Here is a 15,097-nt window from a genome sequence, read left to right on the forward strand (position 1 = left end):
TGTTTATTGGTTCAGCATGAAGCAGAGACCTATTGCATTGAGCTCAAATGAGGCCGAGTACATGGCTACCATTCTCGCAAGGTGCGAAGCAATCTAGTTGAGGAAGTTGCTTGTAGGCTTATTTAGATAGGAGCCAGAGCCCACTATGATACACTATAACAATCAAAGTTGCATCAAACTCTTTGTTAATCCAGTTTTTCACAATCGCTCAAAGCACATGAACATATGTTATCACCAAATTGGGGACATTGTTCAGAGAGGCGTAGTCACACTCTAGTGCGTACCAACAGAGGAGCAAACGACAGACATTCTGAAGAAGGCTTTGCCAAGGAGCATACTTGTTTACCTCATAGAGAAGTTGGGTGCACTATTCCTCTATAAGAGGAAGTGTTGATTGGAATAAAGAAGTAAGGGTTCTGCTTGCCTAGGTGTTAAGGCTAGCAAAGGGTCCCACCAGACAACCACTTAGTAGAATATTAATTTATTTAACTATTTCCTAATTTTAGATTTAGGAAAATTTTAAAAATCCTATGTTAACTTATGATTTAATCTTAGCCCGTCATATAGATCTACTCTCAGCCATTGAGAGTGATTGTGGGGCTTAGGTCCAAATTATAAGAGGAGATAGAGTGAGGAAGTGGCCAATTCGAAGAGCACAAGCAGTGTGTCAGCTTAGCGAAGGGAGAGACTAGGGTTTCAATAGATCGCATAGTTTCAGCACCTAATAGGGAGAGATCGAAAGAGGGTTGAGTTGCTCTAAATCAGACGACATTAGCATAGTCTTTCAGCTCACACATGTGCACAGAGACACAAAGTTGCATGTTTGTACAACTTGCACTGGGCATAGATAGGCTAAACTGTGCGGCCATATGGAAAAGCGAGTGTTCAAAAGTGAGATCAATTTGTCTTGAAATTCGATCAATTGTTTTCCTATCGTAAAAGGGAAGTTTTCCCTTGTTGTAAACTTTTTGAAGATTAACTTTTGTTGAAGATAATAAAAGACACACAATGTTTGCAGGTTTTCCCTGGAGTTGGTGTTTCCTGGGTACATTTTGTGTTTTATGCATTGAATGTGTTTGTCTTCTAATTTGTTTATTTCCACTGTGCACGCAAAGTTTGAAAATTCAGTGTATTTGTAATTTAAGTTTCTAGAACAGTTGTTGTTTGTATGTCTAGATTTACACTTAGAAAATTGTGAATCAGTTACTCGGTTTTAAGGAAATCTAACATGAAATCTCTTGGTTTTGAATTCAGTGAGAGTGCCTTCATCTAGCAGACACTTGAGGGCGTTACAGGAGAAAAATTCATATAAATTAGTAAGAGAATCAAGGAGACAACTTGTACAAGTTTACTCTCTAGAAAGAGCCTAAAAACTACAGGGTTTGGAAAATTAAGCTTAACTCCACCTTGGATGATCCAAATTGATTGAGAACAGATGCACGAGAAGAAGACATATCAAGCCGTTATAGGTTGAAATTTTATTGAATTTGGAGGACACGCAGAGATATAGCAAGTCCATGGTTGCCCTGTAGACCAATCCTCATAGATCTTGTAAAGCAAGTCAACTTAACTTATGATAACTTTAGGCAAGTCAATCTAATTCAGGGGATTCAAACAACAATTTTAAGAGGGAATTGAGGAGATTAACAATGCAACATTCATGTCATTTGAATTTGAGTTTGTGGAGATATTGAAGCTTAAGGTTTCAGATATAAATCCATATCTGCTAGGTCAATACTTGTCGTGAATCACGATTGTCGTTAAACCAAAACCTGCAGGTGTTAGCCAACAATCGCATCGCCAAAGATAAGGATCCACGAGAGGCAATTAGACAATGTTGTGAAACACATGGGGAACATTGGATTATTCAATGTCCAACAATACATGTTAAAAAATGAATGCACCCTATGTGAGAAATATCAAATATGAAATATGTGAATTTTATTATATGGTGTTCATTCATAAAATGTGGGGGATCCCCTTTTATCTCACCTATTAAGTAGTTGTATTACTAATTCTTTAACCACTTTATTCACTAATTACAACTTATCATTATTCATTATTTACTTGAATTTGCTTCATAATAATGTGACCTTATTACCTTTAACTTTATTATTGCAATTATTACTCCAACACGTCCATTTCACATGACAATCTTGTTTTTAACTATCTACCTATAATATCTATAGTACATATTATCATAGATATAACCTCAATAATAAATAATAATAGTACAATAAATGTCAGAGGCAATAATTATAATACATGTCAGCTCTCTCCAAAAGGCATCTTATCTCCAATATGAAGGTTCATATGTAGATTTATACATGTCACATCCTAATTAAAATCATCACCACTTCAATGATATTATCTTTATTATTATTTGCAAATTTTATCAATTAACCTATTTGTAATATTTTCATAGCACATTATTTTTGCTCAACACTACCCCTCTTGCAGTCAAAGATTCAAAATTTCACAAGGACACGATTACAAATGATGAAATAAGAACATCTTATTTTATTCTTCAACTGCTAATCTTTCTAGAACCTGGAACTTGTTTTAATGCTCCATTGAATTGATGTATCCTTCACCTTGAAAGCAGAAATTACTTACAACCTAAGCAATCATCTTGCCATCTCTTCTTTATAAAGAAGAAATCCACCTAAGCAAAATATTTGGCGATCTCTTCTCAATAAAGCATGAATGTCTTCTAGGGTTTTGTTCAGTTTATGCTCTAAATCTCAATTTGGAGTGAGGTTAGCTTTGGAATTAGATGTCCTCTTCATTGCAGGGCACATATTGGACCATTGTTAAGGTAGTGGCATAAGGAGCACATATTGGATCATTGTCATGGTGGTGGCATAAGGAGTTGATTACTAGTGCCGACAAGTAGGCATGGTCTCAATTCTTTTCTTCATGCATATGACCCCAACTAGAGGAAATAAGGGCATTGATTATGGTGGTTGGTCCACATGGACTAATTATAGACAGAATAAAGACAAGGTACAAGCAAAGTTGGATTGGATGTATGGACCTTGGGAGTACATTCCTTTTTCAAGTCAACAATGATCAGTGAATGGACGTTACAGATCAGAGCATTTCCCTATTCAGAGAGCCATCTTGGTTGTTTAATATAGATTTGAATCCTTCAACTTTATTCAAGATGAATGTCTTACATCTCGGGTCTCCATATTTTTTAGCCCTAGGGCAACATGATTGGAACCTTTCTCCTCAACCACAGAGGAGATCAGGGCTGGGTCTGTTGAAAAATGTGTAACTAGGTTTGGTCTTCATAAATATGAAATGTCCTTTTTTATTCTTGTGTATTGTAAAATGAAAGTAAATTTATTTTTGGAGCATGGGTTTCATGCTCAAGGTCTTTTATTTTAGAGGTCAAGCACCCATTGAGTGCTTCTAGGGTTTGTCCTAGGTCAAGAAGTCAAAAAAGTCATTGTCATATATCGGGCACATTGTAACTTGTAAAAAGAATTATTTTTGCATTTAAAAGTGTAAAAATACCCTTCAAGACCAAGTCAACTTGTCAGCTAAGAAGTCGACCTATTTTGAAGATCTTAGTCCACCTTGGAAGCCTATATATAGGAGGGAACTCAACCTCCTAGAGACACAATTCATTCTCTTATCAAGCAAGCGAAGGAGAAGAAGAAAGAGGATAGCGAAGAAGAAGAAGTGCAAGGATCAAGTGTTTGGGCTAATTTCTCTCTCTTCACACTTGCGAAGAAAGGACGCTAGGATTTATGTTGTTGGGTTAGCGTTTTCCCGCTGCAGGATAGAACTTGGAAAAAAGGAGGAAGAAGGTCATCCTCAAGCCCTAGAAGAAGGAGAAATTCAAGTGAAGGTCTGAAGAAGTATTGGAAGCCCTAAATAAGGTCACACGTGTGGAAGTTGTTGCTGCTGGGAGGGCCAAAAATTTCATACCTTGCAGTAGAGGCCGAAATTCTATTGTTGGGGTCAAAGTTGTGTTGTTGGAAGAGATTTGACTAGGTTTGACTTGGATAAAAGGAAGCACATCATCAAGGAGGTTGGACTTGGTCTTGGAAGGGTATTGGTCTTAGTCTAGAGGTCTTGGAATTCATCAATTGAAGAATCTATAAGAAGAGAAGAGATTTACCTGTTTTTCTCTCGGGTGGAGAGCTTTTGGCCTTGGCCTGCAACCTATATCTTGTGTTCTTGTGTACTATTGTTCTTCTTGTCTTGGTAGTTGTTTGATGATAAGAACAAACATAATAATAAGAGAAGTTAATAAGCAAGAAAAAGTAAAAAGGCATCACAAGTAATTATCAAGTAAAGAGAAATTATCCTAACTATTGCGCTATAGATTTCTCAACAGGGTCCTCTAGAAGGAAGTTGTTGCTTACCAAACGGCCAAGTTCATGAGAAGATGGGAGGATGATTGATCCAAAATGGATCGAACTTAAGAAATTTTTAATCTATTGCAACAACTGAAAATTATTCTTCTAATTGGTTAAAAAATTAAATGCAGTTTATTTGCTACGGAAAATAACAAATAAAATCACAACTGCAATTTTCACCATAAAAACACTATGAAAAATAAAACGTTTGAAACTGAGAAATATCGAGCACCCACAGAAAGTTTGACATAGTTATTTTTGGACAATTATCCTCGAAAGAAACCCAATGCGCGAAAATCGGTGCAATAGCTAAGGGTTTTATTATTATGCAACAGTGAAATTCAAAGTACAATAAAACAGATACCAAACTAACAATCCTCTCTGAGAGAAATACGGGCAAAATCACTGAGGGAATTTTACCCTCCTCCACAAGCAATCCCGGCTCAATCTGACAACTCTAACTCAGTTATACATGCCCCTTTTGAGCAAGCTTTTGCGCAACCTATAACTCGTACTGCTAAGATCTTTTGTTGTTGAAGTCGTGCTACCTGTTGCTGAATCAAGAAGTGTCTCTCTTGCACTCTGGGAAATCTTCCCGACCTCTGGAATCTTAAACAACCTCCACTCCAACCAAATTGAACTGCCTTCTTGAGGCTTTTGCACAATCCCTACGCAGCCTCCTAGAGAAATAACTCGGCCTCCTCTCGCTACCTCTTCGGAACTAGAAATCCTCCTCCAGGCTCACTGTCTCAGTGTCCCCTCTCTGGCTCGAACTCTCCTCTGTTGATTCACTGTGACTAGGAAGCTCGATTTCTGCCAAGGAACTCGACCTCAAGTGTGTTCTTCTCCAACCCATTGACCTTTCCTCTTATAATCTCCAATTGGATCACCAACAACCAATATTAAATCCTCATTGATGGATGAGATCATTTCTGAGTCAATCCATGTGAGTTTCTAGAGAATTCTCACCTTACTCAATTAATTCCCGTTAATTAATCGATTTCCGTAAGTTAGACTTGGGCATTTTTAATTATCGATCAATTAATTTAATTGAGTTGTCTCTAGGTGGAATTTCCATAAACAATTTCCGAATTCTGGATCTCATGTGTTTTAGACTCTCCACAAAGTTTGAGACTAGAACATCATCCAATGCTACAAAAACTAACACAAATAATCACTCATTTTACTCTTTGTAACAAAAAAAATAATTTTGGCAAAAGTTTGAAAAAAAATGTCCGAAAAGCCAAATCCATAAGAAGATGAATTCAATCATCTCGATGATTGGCCTTCGAAGGCAACTCTACTAAAAAAATGCTGTTGGGGACAAAGAAGAGCAAGGAAGATGGAAAACAAATCAAGATGAGGAAGAAGAAGAAATCTGCTCAAAGATCATAGGAAAGGGAGTTGTTGAGCCTGTTCACAAAGAGTGAAGATTGTTCCTGCACCAAAGCAATCTGCAAAGTACAGCCAATGAGTAAGAAAAAACAACATCCATGCTAGAATGTATAGTTCATCCTTTGTAACAATTTTCTGAGCATAACAAAAACCCCATTGCTTGTTTTCCCATTTGCATTTCCAGGGTAATATGTTGTCTATTCTGTGATTTAAATGTTGTATGAATAAAATTGCCGGAAGTAAATTCTTTAAATTCCCAGAGCTTGATCTCACCTCTAATTGATCATTGGCATAAGCTGTGTGTGTGTTTACTGTGAAAACCACAATACAGCAATACTCTCTCTTACCTACAGTCAATTGATTTTATCAAATTGCCGGTATTATGAACAATGTGGCCTATTTATTATGAATGTGTCTGATTAGCTCATGCCTGAGAGTATTGGCAGCACCTACAGCGATACATTTATATGATTTATTAATTTCTTTGGGGCATGTGTTGCATTTTGTTGGATGATACTCTGTCCCATGCCCATGCCCAATGCATTTGACTCCCACAGCTCGCTTCTTCCCTTACTCAACTTGCTGAGATGGATTTCTTGTTTAAATGTTGCGTGGGATCTTGGATACACCAGAAATTGAACATACATTGATTCTCTCTGGCTCTGTTCTCTGGTGTAAAAACTGTTTGTGCTTTGTTCATAAAATTGACAAGCAACAACAATACCAATTGGCAACTTGAAGAGGCATGTGTTCGAACTTCTACCATTTGTAGGCAGTGTTCTACTAGTACAGCCATGCATCTTAACAAGCTGCTTGAGTAAAGAGTCACAGGTGAACAAAATTTTATGAATTTGGTTTGCAGCACAGCAGATAAACCAAGCAGTCAAACCTCAAGGCAATGAACAGAACCATTATATTTGTCTGCTGCTAATTAGTGGAAGAAAAACTTAGAATCTATCTCAAATTACACAGAAAACAGAGAATCAAACTAAATTTTATTCTAATTCCACAAGCATCCATGTTGGTGAAATGAGTGGGCTCTGTATATTTGTTCAGGAAGAGGCCACTAAGTTGAAGTTCCTGGTTCATAAAGTTGAGCATATTATCCAATTTAAAAGTCCTGTAGCATGACTTCTTAACATTTCTAGTTTATGTTGGTGAATAAAATCATTCCGAGGAAAAGAGCTATAGAGAAAAAAGATTCATGCCTGATACAACTGAGGACCATTGTCATCATAACCAGAAACCAAAAGTGAAACTCCAAAGGGTCTTACTCCACTGAAAACAGACATTATTGTTAGCCATCTTTTGAACCTAGAATAGGTGAGAAGAATCAAGTATAAAACACAGAATAAGAACATAGTTATTATTGCATACAGTGTAGATCAACAATCTTACAACTCCTGGACCATAGTGCAGCCACAGAGAACAAAATTATGTCATAAAATTCAACATACCCGGATTGGGTAAATTCTTGCATCACAGTTGCTGTTTCCCTTACAAGTTGTGTAACAGGGATTGGTTCCTACAGACATGACAATGTATAAAAATGTTTAAATTAAGTGCTATGAAAATGAAGGTTGATCTAGTTGGTAAGCACCATTGCAGACATCAAACAGAAGAAAACAGAACTTGGTACGCAAATAAAGTAATTTGAATTACTTGATAGAAGAATTACACAAATAGAAAATTTGAAAAATTATCAAAAATAGTAAATACAGAAGATTTTTTAGATTTTGTTACAAGATCATGGGAAGCACAGCCCCAAATAGCTTCAGCAGGTTCTTGTTGTCTTGTAGGAGTTATATCAAATAACACCCTTTATGTGGCAAACCTTGGGGATTCTAGAGCTGTTCTGGGCAGTACCAGAGCTAAAAAGTCAATTATAGCAGAAATATTATCAACAGAGCACAATGCAGCTGAGGAGGAAGTCCGTAAGGAACTAAAATCACTCCATCCAGATGATTCACATATAGTGGTTTTTAGAAATGGAGTCTGGTGCGTGAAAGGACAGCGATACAGGTTATGATTGATGCTAGTGTTGCTTGCTTACAGGTATAATTGGTCGTGTACTCTGATATTCTTGTATACCCTGTAACCAAACAGGTATATGCTAGTCTGTTTGGTTCTTTCAATCACCCTAATCATGTTTATCAATAGTGAAGGAACTATCAAATAACCTGAATATTACACTTGAGGATGACTTAACCCCTATATATACCAAGGAATGTTTGACACAGGATGAGGGACATGCAGTGCTTTCTTATTAATAAATCTAAACCAATTATCAGAGTTTGAAACGTTGGCCAACTTTATTCAGTTTTGTTGACTCGGGACTGTAATTTTGGAAATCAACCATTCTAACTTGCCGACACCCCTTGTGCTTTACTCATACACAATTCATGGAACACAATGAATTTTACATTTGTTTGTGCTTACTGTTGTTGGCTGTCTGATTTAGCTATTTCATAATTGTGAAATTCCTCTCTCCATTTTCTCTTTTTTGTTGCTTGTCAAGATCCTGTTAATGCCATTGCTCCTTTGAATGTGTACTGTTTGAGAGAATTAGGAAAACTGATATGAAATAAAAAAGAACAACTGCCCACTGAATGTTAAAGTCAAAACTGAGTGTTGGGTCAATTACAACATTGCATGATTCTGCGAAGGAAAGAACATCAATTCAAAGCATATAGGTTAATCTTTGACTAGCATTCAACCCCAAAATGCATAGGGGTTAAAATTGATTCATTTTATTTAACTCTTTCTACTCGATCCTTTTGAGATCTAGAATGTTTGGAATATTGTCATAAGGTATGATCTGACGTCGGAGTTGTATAATAAAGCATGTAACTAGCATAGAAGTAACATTGTAAAATGTTCATTAGATCTTGCAATTATATAAACCTAGTTAACTTGGCTTGTAAATAATTAGAGAATTGTCATATCTGCACTAAACTAGTCTAACCCAAACAACTACCTGGGTCAAACAAGAGGCACCTATGCCTAAAATCTAAGTTACCTAAGATGCAAGAAAGTCATATCACTAGTTTTAAAGTTTCCACTGTGTAAAAGTTAGACATATTAGTGTGTTTCAGTTTATTAGCTGAGTAAAGTTAAGTGGAAGTTGTTACCAGATCTAGTGTGTGTGTGTGCACTGATTCTAGTGCCCAAAATCTAATAAACTGGAGAGAGGAAACCAGCTGGAACAAATTTTCTGTCATTTATCTAGCAATTACATGGGATTCTTTTAGGAAATGAAGTAGATTTTGAAGGGCCGCTGGAACCAGGAATATAAAGAACATAGGTTTTGATTTATCTTGCTTGTCATCACTATATTAACAGGATAAGTTGTAGCCAATTGACTGCCACATAGCAGTTTGTCCATTTCAAGTTTAAATTGATGCATTTTGGCTGCCAAGTTAAACTTGAAATTGACAGATAGCTTTCTGAATTATATCATTAAATGCATTGACAAAGAGTTCACTATCATCCATAACAATTGCAGGCTGTACCATCTTCTGACTCATGACATCGCAGAAGAACTGACAAAACAGTTGTTAAAATGATCGTCCTCAGTTTCAGAATAATCTGCTACAGTGTACAGAAGGTATACTTTGCTTTAACAAGTTTCAGTTTCAGATTAACTGCTTTTGCTAGTTAATCAAGTTTACAGTTTCAGTTTTTAAAATAACCAAGAAGAGGTATCCTATGTTTGCAAAAGCAAAGAATACCTCTTCAAGTTTCAGTTTCTTGATTATTATGTCAATGTAAGCCAGTTTCTCTTTCCTGCGTGGTGTACCTGTTAACCTGATTTTGCTATACTTAGTTCATTTTGGTTGCTTAAAAGATAAACATTACATGTATGAGCTTACTAGCTATTCAGGTTCTTTCTGAGCGATAGGAAAATAGCTACTTCTTCCTCACCATCATGAAATACACCACATGATGCAAGTACAGTATATGCTGCAAAAACCAGCCAAAAATATCCCAGCTGCTTGCACCCTGTAAAAACTACTAAGCTCTAGTTTGATAATCAACAAAATAACTATAGTGAAATAAAAGTAAATCCTAAAATAAAGTTTTCGCATCAAAGAATCGTGGGACCCAACTAAGAGATGCTCTCGAAAAATTTAAAGTTTAATACAGAAAGTACATGTTAATCAATTCACAGCAAAGGATCAGGGAATACATCCATCTATGTTCCAATAGTCTTTCATCGAAACATTTCCTAATGGCAAAAGCACGAGGCCTGCCACATGTTCAAGGTAGTTCGACAGAGAAATTCAGCAAATTTGATGTTCTTTTTAACTCCAAAAGAAAGGTATAGCATCCCTTTGAAGGATATTTTTCCTACCAGCTAGACCAATTATAGAGAACTTTCATTCCCATATTCTACTTTAGTGTAGTCTAAACTTTCTATGTTTAGTCTTTTTCTGGTCATATTTTCCAATCAATTTTGCCCAAAATCCAGTCAGAAATTGTTGGAATTCCAGATTTGAGTAGTTGCATCTGTATAATCTGAATGCCCCAGGAGCTTTTCTGGGTATTGAATCCATTTATGCATTCAAAAATGCATTTTAAGCAATGGAACAAGAATTGTATTGCCAGTTTCTGGTGAAAAAAAGGGCCAAAATGTAGAACATTCAGACTCCGCCATTCTCCTTGCCTCCAAGTCTGATGATTTTACACCAAGTCGGATGATTTTACACCAAGCAAATCCAATTCATTGTCTCGCCTTGTCCCTAACGAACAGATTTTTGGATATTTAGAAATAGATGAATAGATTAAAGTAAATGCAAAGACGGTCAATACAGTTATTTTGAGATTTGTTATGACTGATGTCGATGCTACGTATCCAGCAATGAAAGAAAATCTCTTATGACTTATCATACTCTGCAATTTACTGATAAGTTCACAGCCTTAGCCTTCTTAAACAAAAATCTCGTAGTAACGGCCATATGAAAATTCAATGCTGAAAAGTTCCATATAGATAAATGTAGTGATTAAGCCCAACATAAGCCTAGTCCACACAAATCCCCGTTAGTTCAAGCTTCCATTTTTTGGGTCCATCAATGAGTTCTCGAAGGCCAACTTTTAGCTCTGGTATTCCCTCTTCCAGCACAGCACAGACAGGAAAAATAGGCACAGACGGTATCCTTTGTTTGAGTTCCTCAAACACCTCCTCGGCACCATTTTCATCTATCTTATTTGCCACTATTAATGAGGATCGGTCAGACAACCCTGGTTGATGCTGCTCAAGTTCAAATACTAGATCTCGTAGTTGATGCCAAGGCTGAAGTCCCTTACTATCTCCTAGGGCCGATGACAAGTCTACTACATATGCTAGGGCCTTAGTCCGCTCAATATGCCTCAAAAAAGCATGCCCCAAACCTCGATTTTCGTGTGCTCCCTTTATAATCCCAGGAATATCAGCAACTGTGACGCGGAAAAAGTCTTCATATTCAAGCTTGCCTATATTGGGTCTCAAAGTTGTAAATGCATAATGTCCAACACTAGGTTTAGCCCGTGATATGGCTCCTAGAAGAGTACTCTTTCCTGCATTCGGTGCCCCAACAAGTCCTATATCTGCAATAGTTTTGAGCTCTAATATCAAAACCGCTTCTGTACCAGGTTGACCACGATCATGCTCACATCTTTGTAAATCCTTCTGGCTTTGCCCATCAAATTCCATATCTGTATCTTCCAGGTCATCAGTAGAATCATGTTCATCACTAAGTTTAGTTCTATGGATCCTCGGATCCCTTGCCATGGCAATATTTCCTCGTCCTCCGTCTCCTCCACAAGCAACCAATAGGCGCTGCCCTGGTTCTACGAATTCCGCTACTGAGTCCTCTATCATCTCTGCTTCAGATTCCTCCCCTTCAGAACCCTCTTCTCCCTCAAAATCTTCATCTCCTTCATATTCCCAATCATCCCATGAACTTTTTTTCTTACTACTTTCAGAATGGGAACACGATTCATCAAAGCCCAACCATTTTTCATCATCCAGCTGCTTTGAATTCGGGGTCTGATTCCGAATCTTGCAAGAGCTGACTTCCATTCTGTTTTTCTTGTCTTTTCTGTTTAAAGGAACACTAAAACCTTTTGTGTTTTCATATACCTCCAAAGCTTCTGTGCAAGAATCATTCTTGTCGTTTTGGAGTTCAAGGTCGACATGCTTATTGTTTTCAAGATCAGTTGTTGGAATCTCCCATGGAAACATTTCCTGAAGCGGAGTAGACTGTACAGTTGACGGAATTACACCACGGACTAAATGAATTACAGTACCCACAGGTACTTGTACAACCTGCAGAGGAAGTAACCCACTAAATGACTTGATGGCAATGATCATTTCTGCTAGAACATGTGTGCTTCCGTAGATGCATCTTAGGGAAAACAAAGCATTCCAACTACATTTATATACCAATACAGCAAGATAAATGATAATTTGCAAACCTTGTCTGCTCCTCTGCTCCCCACTTTATTTTTGGGAAATCCATGACCACCTTTCTGTGCATTCTGCAAAAAGCATGAACCAACCTTATAATTGCTACTGTTTTTTTCCAAAGAAAGACTATGTTAGAGGGCAAGAAGATAAAATCCTATACCCTACGAGAATGATGAGTTTCCAAATATGGTAATAAAAAAGCATACCAAGTGGTGTTGCAGGTTGCTTAGATCCCAAACTGCTGCAGAGCTTTCAAGGATAACATCGCCCCCTTTACCTCCTTTTCCACCTATGTTATACAACATCATTAACATTTTCTTAAAAAGCCTCTCAAGAATCAAACCAGTTAAAACTCAAACGCCCATCATTGACTTTCAATCAAGTTGGTTTTAAGGCTTTGATTCTGTTCATGTTCAAATGCAACGATCACATGTCATACATGTGCCGAAAGCCTCTATAAATGTGTAATGAGTGCACAAAATTAACTCTGAAATTACAAAATGTGCTTATTGAAAATAATTGAACAAGAATGCATACCATCTGGCGCGGCGCGTCGAGCATGGCGACTTCTACGGTAACTGGTGCAACCATCACCTCCTCTCCCTCCTTTCACCCACAACCTAACTCTGTCCACCATTTTTTTTCGTTCCTATGATACCCACCAAAGTAATCAATAGGACTTCTACAAACAGGTATAGTATGCCCTAAATTTTACCGATTGCAGGCCGCAAAATCATGGATTTCATGCATAATGCGATGCAAAAGAATTAAATAAAAGTGGAAAACGCATTTTATCTGAGAAAAATATTTGATTTTTTTATACTCACCTGCAATGGAGCGAGTTTTCCCTTCTTCCTGGGAGCATCTGAATACACAGAAGCAGAAGGAATCCATTGTTGCCGGTCGTTCAAATATTGTTTTGCATTACAAAGGAATTGGAACACCTTCTGCCGCCTCCACATTTTGATATGTCCGATTCACATTCAACTTATTTCACCATTTTTGTGTAGGCCCCTTCCCTACATTTGTATCTCAATGGCACAGAGTATCTGTTCTTGCAGAAGGAATTTAGAAAACCCTGAAACCATAGCAGGGCCATAGAGCGCTCTTTGCTATCGCTAAAAAACGGTTTCCCTTAATGGAGCAGATTCCGCTGCTTTCTGATATGCTATGATGCTATGTTACCAGAAACGGGACGGTAGCCACCGTTCCTGTTAAAAAACACAATAGAAACGTGACAGCGCAGAAAACGCCGTTTTGTACGGCTGTTCTCGTTTTTAGCGGTCTGAAACTGGTTTTCCAGAAACGATTTGTTTCTTAGAGCGGCCTGATACAAAACGTTCTTCGGTTTCCCTGCAACGTTTTGGTTTCTCCACAGTGTCAGGGTTTCCTACTCAAACTCATACAAAGTACTGTTAACTAAGAAATTTCTAACTATTGTTCAAAACCACACTGCATGCAAACTAATTTCATTTTGCGGTAAAAAAATTTTTAACTCTTGTTAAAAAAAACTGCATGCAAAAGCCAAAAGGCACTGCAAGCAAAACGAGTTTCATTTTCCAATAAAGCAAGTTCTGGGGGATTTAAGTTGCAAAGAGGAGAGCAGATCCGGTATATGCAGCCGAGCAGAGGAGAGGAGGCAAATCAGATTAGAGCAGAGGAGGAAGTAAGTGCGCCAAGGAGCCCGAGATACCTTCTCACCCCATACAGTTTAGCTTCATAAATATTCGGTAAGATAATTAGAAGGCTTGTGATTTATTTCTTTTTCTTTCCGTGATTGAGGTGTTTCTGAATGTAAACAAGTGCATATATTTTAAATGCAATTCATCTTTCAAATCATGATGCCCAACAGCCAGCACCAATTTCACTGAATTGTTAATATTTTATCACATCGACATTTTTGCCCACAATTTTCTCGATTTGGAGGCAGGGGAGCTTTGTGAGGTGGAGGGGGGGAGTGCGTGGGAGACCTAACTAGTGAAGGGACATTCGAGGGGTAATCGATGTGAAGGTCCTTGCAAGTGAGCCGCTTCAAGGTGGGGGCGAGTGGCTAAGGAGCGTCGAGAGCTCTACAATTTGATGGGTGGCTTTATTTTTAGTCCTTTAGCTGTAGGCTAGAAGGTTGTGCAAATTCCAACCTTGAAATCGCCCCTATGCCATCTCCTTTAAAATTGCCACTACACCAATAGTGTTTTACAAATGTAGATATGATTTCAAAAATCACTCTTTACCTTAAATTTGAGGAGGTTATCTCAAGAGCTCTTTATCATTGCTCAACTTGCCATAAGGGTACACATTGATAGTGGGAAGGATGACCGAAAAACCTTGAAAGAGTTTGTTATGGACACTTGATGCTCTTGTCGAGGTCAAGGCTCACCAAGGCCATGTATGTTTTTTAATAGCACCCACCAAATTCTATTTTAATGATTTGTCATTATCGAGTAGACCTCATTTCTCACCAAGATGCCTATGAAGTTGGTCCTGGTGAGGATGTGTGTTACCACATTCTTCTTCACCTACGATTGGGTCTTGTCTGGGTTGGCACTCATTATGGTAATATATGTGTTGAGTGCAACCGGAATGGTTGGATTTGCATCATAGCTCTAAAAAAAATTTGGGACGGAGGACTAAAACAATTCCATGACCTTCGCATTTAAATAGGACATAAAAAACCTTGCAACCTTGATAATTGGAGGCCATGACATTATTCTTCAAAGCCACTAAAAAAACCCCAACTTTGGAGCCATTTTTATGTCTCAATGAAGTGAGAAAAAGGAGACTTTCAAATAAGTTATATAGTAGGCTAAACAATGGCGTATTCTACATATTATTAGGAAAAAGGTGAAATGGATTTGTAAGTTCATGGACTTGACAACATTAA

At 37.6% G+C, this 15,097-nt stretch overlaps 1 protein-coding gene across 3 annotated transcripts in view; it reads right to left on the reverse strand.

Moving 5' to 3' along the window:
- Nucleotides 1-13,978, reverse strand: part of LOC149212563 (proteasome subunit alpha type-2-B-like) — a 40,650-nt gene extending 26,672 nt beyond the window's left edge. Inside the window, exons 1-7 of one of the 3 annotated variants that reach the window (XM_089391878.1) lie at nt 13,044-13,945; nt 12,754-12,865; nt 12,423-12,505; nt 12,225-12,287; nt 11,890-12,075; nt 7,226-7,293; nt 6,977-7,046 (exon numbers count right to left, since the gene is read on the reverse strand). In XM_089391878.1, the coding sequence (XP_089248004.1) occupies nt 6,977-7,046; nt 7,226-7,293; nt 11,890-12,075; nt 12,225-12,287; nt 12,423-12,505; nt 12,754-12,865; nt 13,044-13,178 (717 nt within the window). In that variant the 5' untranslated portion in view covers nt 13,179-13,945. Of the gene's footprint in view, nt 1-6,976; nt 7,047-7,225; nt 7,294-10,622; nt 12,076-12,224; nt 12,288-12,422; nt 12,506-12,753; nt 12,866-13,043 lie in introns of those variants that run through there. The other 2 variants (XM_089391879.1, XM_089391877.1) reach the window with 2 other exon arrangements.
- Between the last annotated feature and the right edge of the window lie 1,119 nt (nt 13,979-15,097).

This window comes from Pinus tabuliformis, chromosome 1_1 (assembly GCF_031772625.1).
Source record: "Pinus tabuliformis cultivar Carrire ecotype Pingquan chromosome 1_1, CPIR1, whole genome shotgun sequence".
NCBI classification, from domain to species: domain Eukaryota; kingdom Viridiplantae; phylum Streptophyta; class Pinopsida; order Pinales; family Pinaceae; genus Pinus; species Pinus tabuliformis.